The 9,449-nt window shown below is 37.1% G+C and overlaps 2 protein-coding genes across 3 annotated transcripts; both read left to right on the top strand.

Moving 5' to 3' along the window:
• Window positions 1-1,358: 1,358 nt before the first annotated feature.
• On the top strand, window positions 1,359-6,115 carry LOC146500765 (uncharacterized protein C7orf57 homolog). 2 transcript variants are annotated; one of them, XM_085136317.1, is made up of 8 exons: window positions 1,359-1,480; window positions 1,744-1,790; window positions 1,970-2,134; window positions 2,246-2,342; window positions 2,672-2,780; window positions 3,038-3,120; window positions 5,584-5,676; window positions 5,756-5,913. In XM_085136317.1, exons 1-7 carry the CDS (start codon window positions 1,401-1,403, stop codon window positions 5,663-5,665), a joined length of 663 nt encoding a protein of 220 aa, XP_084992443.1. In that variant the 5' UTR covers window positions 1,359-1,400; the 3' UTR covers window positions 5,666-5,676; window positions 5,756-5,913. The 2 variants fall into 2 exon arrangements, with proteins under 2 accessions (XP_084992443.1, XP_084992442.1); XM_085136316.1 differs by lacking the exon at window positions 5,756-5,913 and adding an exon at window positions 5,975-6,115 and having other exon boundaries at window positions 1,360-1,480.
• Window positions 6,116-6,644: 529 nt separating this feature from the next.
• On the top strand, window positions 6,645-8,626 carry upp2 (uridine phosphorylase 2). Its single transcript, XM_085136314.1, has 7 exons — window positions 6,645-6,900; window positions 7,059-7,173; window positions 7,266-7,424; window positions 7,535-7,649; window positions 7,770-7,979; window positions 8,066-8,212; window positions 8,338-8,626. The coding sequence occupies exons 1-7, from the start codon at window positions 6,848-6,850 to the stop codon at window positions 8,478-8,480; spliced, it is 942 nt and encodes a 313-aa protein (XP_084992440.1). The 5' UTR covers window positions 6,645-6,847; the 3' UTR covers window positions 8,481-8,626.
• The last annotated feature ends 823 nt before the right edge of the window (window positions 8,627-9,449 follow it).

Genomic DNA, 9,449 nt, shown 5'->3' with positions numbered 1-9,449 from the left:
TCTTTTTATTGTAGATTATTATTATTTTATTATCTTTATCATGCTGCTGTAATATAGTAGTTTCCCTATCTATCTATCTATCTATCTATCTATCTATCTATCTATCTATCTATCTATCTATCTATCTATCTATCTATCTGAGCACTTTTATAATAGCGTTTTTGTCATAAGAGTCAAATGCCAATCTAATTGTGTGTCAGGGTTTTTTTGCCTTATATTTATGCCTATGTTATTATTATCCTGTCATAAAGTGCTTTTTAGTCATAACTTGGTATAATTAAGAAACATGCAATTTTTGAATACAAACAGCATTGTTTTTCTCATAATAAACACATTAAAACAATTTTCTGAAAAATAACATGTGTTGTGTCAATGTATTTTATGTTTTGTTTTTTTTGTAATGTGAAGTGTTTGTAAAAACGCAGATGCACTACATATCTAGTGTAATGTCTCTGGGTTCACCCATAAAGTGTTTTTTGCCTTGTTTGCTTTTGTGCATTATTCGTTTTCTTACTACCAAATGATCTCAAGCGACATTGCGATTTTCTACTGAAGGAATAGACTGCATTTCCTGTCACTGACATATTCTCTCTGGGTAGCTTAACATGTTAACGCAAGCTCCTTCTGCTATTTGGATTGCTGTGCGCATGCCCTTAGCACTTGAGAGAAGCTCTGAACATACCTGAGGCCACATAAATTATTGGTATACTTCAAAGCAAGCATGGCTGCTGAAGAGAAAAGACATAATACTTAAAAAAAAATATATCCTAAGAGGTATTCATGTACAGAAAGTAAAGATAATGTCCCATCGCCTACAGACTTGCATCTACTTTTAATTCTTTATTACATTTTATGCAGTTTATGCTTGGATAGTATTTATTTATAGAAAATTACTGAAAAGTTTTCAATGGATTAGTTTTAAAAATATCATTCAAATACACCTTACACAAAGCTTTTCAACTCATCAAATCTCTCTCTAAATGTCATCCACACAGAAAGGCGGCAGAAAGAAGACAGTAGCCCCCAATTAGTGCGTCAAGGCTCATTGGTGTGCCTTGAGGCAAAACTCTAGGAAGTGTTTTTCAACCAAATATTACCACTTTTTTTGGGGGGGGGGGGGGGGGGGAACCCTAAATAAATTCAAACTCCAATTTTGAGTTTTTGCAGTCATCGAAGATGCACGCTGCAGAATCATCCCACCTTGCAAAACTCACAGTTGAAAGAAATCATTAAAAGCCCCAAATTACCATTGACACTCATGCCCATGATGAGTGTCACTAACTAACTAACTAACTAACTGTTGTTTATTTTCCATGCACCCTATGAGAGTATTCACTCTGCGCGCAGCACTTTTCTCCGGATAGCAGCAACTGTATTCCAGAGGGCTCAAGCCCATTTCCATGGAAACGCGATCACAACTTCCAAACAGTCTGCCTCCACTTACAGCGGCTTCTTACTCCGCTTTCACAATGAATTCAGAGTAAGTCGAAGACGTTTTACTTTTAAATCAGAAGTTTAATCGCTGTCTTGAAACTTAAACTTTAGTCAAATTACTCATGTTACTTTTCATGTGTGTTTAATTACAGGCGTGGATAAAAATCAACGTTACCACAGATAGCATTAGCTAGCTAACGCCAAGGTTAATTTAACTATTGCTTTGATGGTGCTAATGACAACAGCTTGCGGCTCACTCAAGGTATAACTGGAAAGGTTGACAGGCTTTTTTGTTTCCGTTTCCACCAGAAATTCCTTCGTCCTCACGAGTAACGATCTGGAACCAACAAAATATGGCAAGTAAAACTAATTATGAATACTTAGTTCAGGGTGTGCAGGTTGTGCAGGTTATGAGGATAACACTGGTGAAGAGATGCTGTGTGAAGTAACATAGGCACATGGGATAATGCAATTTATAAAGCAATGAATATATATACATATATCTTTTTTGTGTGCTTGTATACTAAAACTGCAGGAGTCAAAACAGGATACCATACAAGCAATGGCCACATCTCGCAGATCCCTGGACTGTCCCCAACTACCAACACTCTTCCCGAGGAGAGGATCCGAGGGCGAAGAGTCGGAGTCCTAGAGAGTGACTCTGATTATGTAAAGCTTGCAAAACAAGGAGGGCATAAGGGTAAAGCCATCCTGTTTCCTTACATTTCCATGTTTTCCTCTTGCTGTATGATAACTGCTACAAACATTAGTTTTTTTCCCGTGTTTTTTTTTTCTTATCCTTGTTCAACAGGACTTCTGTGGCACGCGGAATCAGTTATTTCTAAACCCAGTTCATACAAACCTCCACAATGGTTTGGCTTTGAATCAGGAGACTTAAGCGAGCCAAGGTTTCAAATTTGTGTTATTGTTTTCACCACATTCTCATAGTAGTATGTACACTTTGTTATTATTCTAATACGTACATAAATACTTGCCAGTAATACTGTAAAGATTCTCCCACTGCTAGTACTGTTTATGTAACAAAACCTTTTTTTTATGCTACTATCCTGTTTCCACAACCACAGGCATATTTTCTTTTTTTTCTTTTTCTTTTTTTTTTTTTGGGGGGGGGGGGGGTGTTGTTGTTGTTTTTTATTGCTTGATCTTGTATTTAAGCTGTCATTAAGGATTTGATATACCTATATTGTTTTGTTCTTTCCAACTGGCTAATTAACAGTGAAGAGAAGAAAATCCCTGGAGCTTTTGAACCACAAGAACCTCCTTTTGGGAGCGACAACATGTCAGCCTGGGTTAGAGAGAACGGCAGCAACGATGAGAAAGAGAAGGTACAGTAATGCTAACGTCATTTAGAAAACTAATATTGGCATATGATCCATAAACAATTATTCCACCTCTTGTGTTGTTAGTTCAAGGATTGTTCGCTTAGTGTTACATACTCAGTATCAGACGGTTATTTTGTGCTTCAGGTAATTTCTTCCTATGACTTGGGCTGATTGCTAAGTTGTCAAAAACAACCAAATTTGGAATAATTAGTCCACAAATAACCTCCACGTATTCTGATTTTGTTTTACTTTTTGTACAGGACAACATTTCTGTCCACCAAAGTGAGACAGAGAAGTTGCAGACATCCAGTGAATATCATGAGGCCAGCAAATTCAGGAGGATGTAAGTGATTGTGGTCACAAGATGGTGCTGAAGTTCTGTTTTATGCTTAGTGTAAGGGAGGTCTCATAGGGCAGTTTTACAACTCTATTAGATTCTTTGACATAAAGTATAATGGGATCATACTAATATACTAATACTAATCCACCTTTGTTGTAAATGACATTGGACATGTATAATAATGAATTGCAGTCCATTTTGGTCTTTATTTTAAGTAGACAACCACATAGAATAAAAGGTCTAGCCTTCACAAAGCTTTCCTGCACTGTCCTGTATGTGCAACTATTTCTGATTGCATTCAAACTTGTTTATTTCAATTTGTGCTTGCCAGTAATCAAACTGAACTCAGTTGGAGAGCATCAGATCATTTAACTGTGTATACTTTTTTATTTAGCAGAAAGTAATCAATCATGTCTTTTGGGAGATTTTCATGGGCCTACACAGGCAGCATCAACCCACCGTATTTTTCAATGTGGGGTGAAACTGGAGCTCTCAGATCTCACTCATAAAACATACACACAGAGACAATGCGGGTGGGGGCCTGGTTTGAACCCGACAAGGCAACAGTGCTAACCACTGAGCCACCATGGTGCCCAACTAACTATGTGTGGTCCTGCTGAAATGGGTGGATAAAGTGATCAAAATTAAATTATTCATCCTAAATGACTCACTGTCAACAATATTGTCAGTCATTAAAACCAGAACAACCAGGAGTCTCTAAGATCTGGTGTATGACCTACTGCTTACTTACTCATGGTTAGTCAGTTAAGGTATAAACATTCACGTGCGTACTGACACACACAAGAGTTCCCTGAAATGAGGAAGCAGACGAAATAAGATCAATAAAGAGGCAACATGTATGTGCTTTTTATTATGAGGACACCATCCAACTGTCCATTGTAATTAAAAAAAAAAAAACTACAGTAGCGCATGTCTCAACTTTATGCAGAAAATATGAAGGAGAAAGAATATACTAATATACTATTAGTATATTACGGTTGCCGATGCAGGCCAGAGTTAAAGATCAGCATGAGTGAGGGAACTAAGCAGAGGGGAGAAAAATCAATATTTGGGTTTTAAAAGCACAAGAGTGGAACAGCAGTGTAAACTACGAACAACAGTCCAATGTTAAATCCAGAAGGATGCAGTAATGAAGCTTTAAAATGACGCAGACTTCCATGAAACCCAAAAAACCTTTGCTGTTATTCTTGCCCAACCCAGCAGAGGTGAGGCACTCCACCACTGTTTAATCCAAGTACAAACATCATTTTGTTACAGGAAAACAGTGTTGTTCCGTCTAGTATGAACTTCAGATAAAGGCGTGGGATGGTTTTGTTTTTTTTATTTTTACTATGAATTTTTCCCCATTGTTTTTACTAAAGAAACAACAGAAATAGTATATCAGAGATTAGTTAATTACATTGACTTTTATTAAATATCATTTAAAAACAAACAAACCTTAATGTACATACAGTGATTTGACCATCTATTTAAATATATTTGAACATGTCTAGAGTATTATTTACTATTATTATTTATATTTGGCATTCTATTTTTGTAATAATTAGCATTAAGATAATACAGTATAGGATGCAAAGATAAATGGCTATTTAAAAAATATATGTACATTCAAGAGATTGTTGTAATTACATTCTGTCCCATACGTCTCTGTGTTATGATGACAAAGCACAAATGCTCTCAGGCAGGTTGAAAACTTAGGTCAAACAAAAGAGCACCCAGAGAGATGGTTTCTAGATGAATCCAGATGTTCATCTAGTTGCTTTGGCTAACAGCTGATTAGTACTGTGTGCTCTCTGTACCTCTGGGAAAATGTCAGTGACTTGTCAATAACCCAAAATAAGCTAGCATGCAATGCACCAGAGATCGCAATCATATCTGTTGAAAGCACTCCACAAAAGGTCTACCATAAAAAAGTTATGTGAAATTTGCAAACACCCCAGTGTGGTAATATATTAAGCTTGTTTCCAGAACAGATCAAACTACCACAACAACCTTTAACTGCTGATCAGCTACAGTGTTGGAGGAAGATGAGTCAGTTGCAATCTGGAAGTTTCCAGACAGAAGAAGAGTGACTAACCAATTGGAGAAAAATACTTGTGCTTCTCTTTGTTGCTTTGTCTGAATGAGATAAGAGATAAATGTTGAATGTGAGACGCAGCCAGTCCTTTGCTGGATCATTTTTGCACAGTTGGATCTTTGCTATATTTGTGTTGTTTGACAAATACTAGTTGGGAAGCCAATTTTTGTAATAAGTAGCCAGAGTTTATTCAGTGTTGGAGGGGTACGGTCCATTTTTAATGTTTAAACTGTGAGCACTGTAGGCACTGTGTAGTGAAATAACGAGCTTTGCTGGTAAAGAGAGAAAGAGAAAAAAACACTAAAAAGATCAAATTTTCACATTTCTGTTTCTATCATATTTGGACTATATTTTTAATCTTCTTTCAGAGTAATTGACAAGAAACCAGCCCCTGTTGACATGTCAAAGCTGCTCAGCTTTGGTTATGCAGAAGACAGCAAACCAGTATAGTGACGTGTCAAGTAAGTAGTGCAGCATTGGAGTTACAGTCTTAACCCTATAATAAGCATAACACATTCCAATTTCCTATTCTGCTTTCAGAATGCTCATTTTGCATTATGGAAGGAAATTAAGGCCAACTGCTAAGCAGTGTATGGATTTTATGAGGGTATTATTATTAATAACCAGAATGTAAGATGAAGGTGACAAAATTCAAGGTTCCAGTCATTACAAATTTAGAAGGCTTTTTTACACTATAACAGAGATAATAGTGAATTATGTGACAATGACTTGTACTCTTACATATTTCAATTTCAATAGATCGGAAGACTGCCAGGTGCCTGGATGGGAAAAGGGCGTACAAGATTCATGCTGAGACACATCAAGCATTTTACTTTGTTTTAGAAAAATTTGTATTGTTAAATCTTTTACTCGAGCATTAAAGTGCCTCACTGAATTACAGATTGGACGTTTTATTTATTGTGATTTTTAGTGGTGCACTTGAAGTTAACTCCTGTGTTAAGTTTTTTTTTCTGTGTCTACAAGTCTGTAAATGTCAGCTTCTGGGAAAAGTTTGATAATTCAAATAAAATGAAACCAATCCAAAATGAAACATTTATATGTATGTATATGTCACAGGCTAAATTTTCCACACTAAACATGATTCCTGTTCGTGGTACTTTTTGTTGGCTGTGTGCGTTTCTGTTTTCAATTGACCGTGCTAGTGTCAGAGGTTATCTCGGTGTTCTTTTGCTAAATTATGTCAGTACACGCCAGTTATTCACCAGCCTCAGATTGGCTATTGGTGACACATTACACACCCACACACTCGTGCTTTTGTAAGAGTTAACAGTCTTTATAATAATACTGTCTTTATGAACAATTGCTTATTTTAAATGGTGCTCGTATGACTTTTTAAAACTTTACTTACACTTTAGAACCAGTAATTTTTATTATTTTGTGGTAATTTTATGGTTGATCGTACTCTGTTTGTTTGGGGCTTGGAGGATGTTTTTGTGGGAGCAGCAGGGTTGAGCTACTCCCCTCTCTCTGGAACCAATGAGTGGCAAGGTCAGGGGTCACCACTATATCTGCTGCACAGTCTGATATGACTCTTATTTGGAAAGCAGTAACTGAAAACACTTGGAGGTTTTGAGACATTTTAAAACTTCATTTGAAAGTGTATGCGCAGTAATGGCACCGATACTTCTGAACCACATGGGGAGTGAGGAGAATGAGTATATAAAGTAAGTATTGGCAACCTAAACTAAGTCTTTTAAACAGTATTTCTTGATGCTTTTCTTTAAACTTATGTCACTGTTTTAATATATATTTAATCCATGCACATATACTTATTGTCGATTCACCACTCTTCGTGAACTAAATTGCATTAAAATCTACTCAGTGAACAGGTCCAAGTAAAAAATCCCAATTTGGACACCATGGAAGAGGACATTCTCTACCACTTCAGCCTGAGCACTAAGACTCACAACCTCCCTGAAATGTTTGGAGATATTAAGGTTTGTAAAATAAGTCCAGCTTAAATAAAACTATTTTCTAAAAGCTCTAAAACACAATTCAACAGTCCTCTGTTTTTCTCTGTTTCCCACAGTTTGTGTGTGTTGGTGGCAGTGCAAACCGAATGAAGGCTTTCGCCCAGTTCATCCATCAGGAGCTGAAACTGCCAGGAAACCCAGGAGACATCAAAGATATCTGTGAGGGAACTGATCGCTACTGCATGTACAAAGTGGGACCAGTTCTCTCTATAAGTGTAGGTATTTCATTATTTGCTGTGGGTGGAACTGTTCTTTAAATGTTGTATTTAAAAAGTATTTTACGGATTAGAAAATGTAATTTCTACGCACTGTGTATATAATACAGCATGGAATGGGAGTCCCATCAATCTCCATCATGTTGCATGAGCTCATCAAGCTCCTGCACCATGCCCAGTGCCGTGATGTGGTTTTGTTTCGCCTGGGAACGTCTGGTGGAGTCGGTAAGTCTTTTTGATTTTAATATGAGAAAGTTTTACATGCAGTTAAACAAGTTGTTCAAGTCATTAATCCAATACTCTTATTAAAGTATGTAAGAGAATTATGCCCTGTGTCATCTACAGGTCTGGCTCCAGGGACCGTGGTGATCACGGAAAAAGCAGTGGACTACTCTTTCCGTCCCCAGTTTGAACAGGTCATTCTGGGTAAAGTTATCACCAGGAACACTGAGCTGGATGAGGGAGTGGCCAACGAGCTTCTGCAGTGCTCTTCTGAGCTTCAAACTTTTCCAACAGTGATCGGAAACACCATGTGCACCCATGACTTCTATGAAGGTACAGTATGAACAGAATTCCATTAAACATTTATTTGTAATTCCTAGTTGTCATCCCCTGACAAATCCTGTTTTCCATTTCTGTAGGTCAGGGCCGACTGGATGGAGCTCTGTGCTCCTTCTCCCAAGAAGAGAAACTGGAGTATCTGAGGAAAGCTTATGAGGCCGGAGTGAGGAATATTGAAATGGAGTCCACTGTTTTCGCTGCTATGTGCCGTGTCTGTGGTCTCAAAGGTATTATTTTTCTAACAATGCGAACACTGTATGAAGGCAAAACCTTCTGATCACTGCAAAGTACATCTTCTACTTGTGATTTTGACATACTGCACTATTCTAAAAACTCTCATTTCACTCTCCAGGAGCTGTGGTATGCGTTGCATTGCTGAATCGCTTTGAGGGCGACCAAATCACATCATCCCATGATGTTCTGGTGGAATATCAGCAGAGACCTCAAATTCTGGTGGCCCATTTTATCAAGAAACGCCTGGGATATATTATCTAACAATCCAGTCGCCCTGTAGCATGTACATAGTTTTGACTCATGTGGATATGTATATATATTGTACTTAAAATGTTAATACTGAAATATTTAAAAGTTAGACATTAAGATTTTTTTATGATTTATTTGACAATAAAATATTAAGCGTGTTGCATGTATGCTTATACAGGGTTCGTACGGGTGCTTGAAATCCTTGAAAATGCTTGAATTTTAATGTTGTATTTTCAAGGTTTGAAAAGTGCTTGAATTTCAGATGTGGTGCTTAAAAGTGCTTGAAAGTGTAACAGTATTGAATAGTTTTCTTATCAGATAGAGAAATAAAATGAGTCGCAAAATGTAAAAGCAAAATTTCCCCGCCTGGGCTGTCTTGTCAGACCTGCAGGATTTACCATACCATATAACTTTGTTGTTTGCAAAACTTGTGGACATTTTTAAAAAATGTACAATTTCTATTTGCATTTCAAGTTATGAAAATGATTCGTTAAACATGCTTGTGGTTTTTACAGTCAAAAATATCACTTTCTACTCGTATTTTAAATTTTGTCTGAATTTAGATAAATTGTGCTGACACATTATGTCAAAATGAGTAAATAACAGATTGGCAAGATAAACAGTTTTTAAAGGTGAAATATAGAGGCCGAATCAAAAGTAGTCAAAAACGGCCAATTACACCCTGGACCCCAGAGGGTTAAAGGCTAAAAGCAAAGTTGTCACCAAGTACTGTTTATATTTGTGTGTATTGCTGCAGCTTTTTTAAGTATTAACTTGGTGCCTTTGGGTGAAATAATGGTAATATGAGGGACCGAGCCATATGGTCACAAAGAGTAGCCACTTGTTTCTGTGCTACCAAAGTTTCCCGGCTTTCATTCAAAATGTGTTTATCGTCAGCACCTACACATTAAACTACTTAAACATTATAAATGTCTTCAAGCTCACACTGAGACTTGTGGGGCACTATCAGCCACTGAGACA

The sequence above is a fragment of the Neolamprologus multifasciatus genome, chromosome 16 (assembly GCF_963576455.1).
Source record: "Neolamprologus multifasciatus chromosome 16, fNeoMul1.2, whole genome shotgun sequence".
Lineage (NCBI taxonomy): Eukaryota > Metazoa > Chordata > Actinopteri > Cichliformes > Cichlidae > Neolamprologus > Neolamprologus multifasciatus.
Note: the sequence above shows the minus strand (reverse complement) of the source record. Positions and strands in the feature narration are given on the sequence as shown.

What these genes read in the sequence shown, in the direction of transcription:
- LOC146500765 (XM_085136316.1), top strand. Translation starts at nt 1,401, where the DNA reads ATGGAAACGCGATCACAACTTCCAAACAGTCTGCCTCCACTTACAGCG. An exon ending in GCTTTCACAATGAATTCAGA is followed by an intron (nt 1,481 to 1,743) that starts GTAAGTCGAAGA and finishes CGTTTCCACCAG; the next exon opens with AAATTCCTTCGTCCTCACGA. An exon ending in TCTGGAACCAACAAAATATG is followed by an intron (nt 1,791 to 1,969) that starts GCAAGTAAAACT and finishes CTAAAACTGCAG; the next exon opens with GAGTCAAAACAGGATACCAT.
- upp2 (XM_085136314.1), top strand. Translation starts at nt 6,848, where the DNA reads ATGGCACCGATACTTCTGAACCACATGGGGAGTGAGGAGAATGAGTAT. An exon ending in AAATGTTTGGAGATATTAAG is followed by an intron (nt 7,174 to 7,265) that starts GTTTGTAAAATA and finishes TGTTTCCCACAG; the next exon opens with TTTGTGTGTGTTGGTGGCAG. An exon ending in GACCAGTTCTCTCTATAAGT is followed by an intron (nt 7,425 to 7,534) that starts GTAGGTATTTCA and finishes TATATAATACAG; the next exon opens with CATGGAATGGGAGTCCCATC.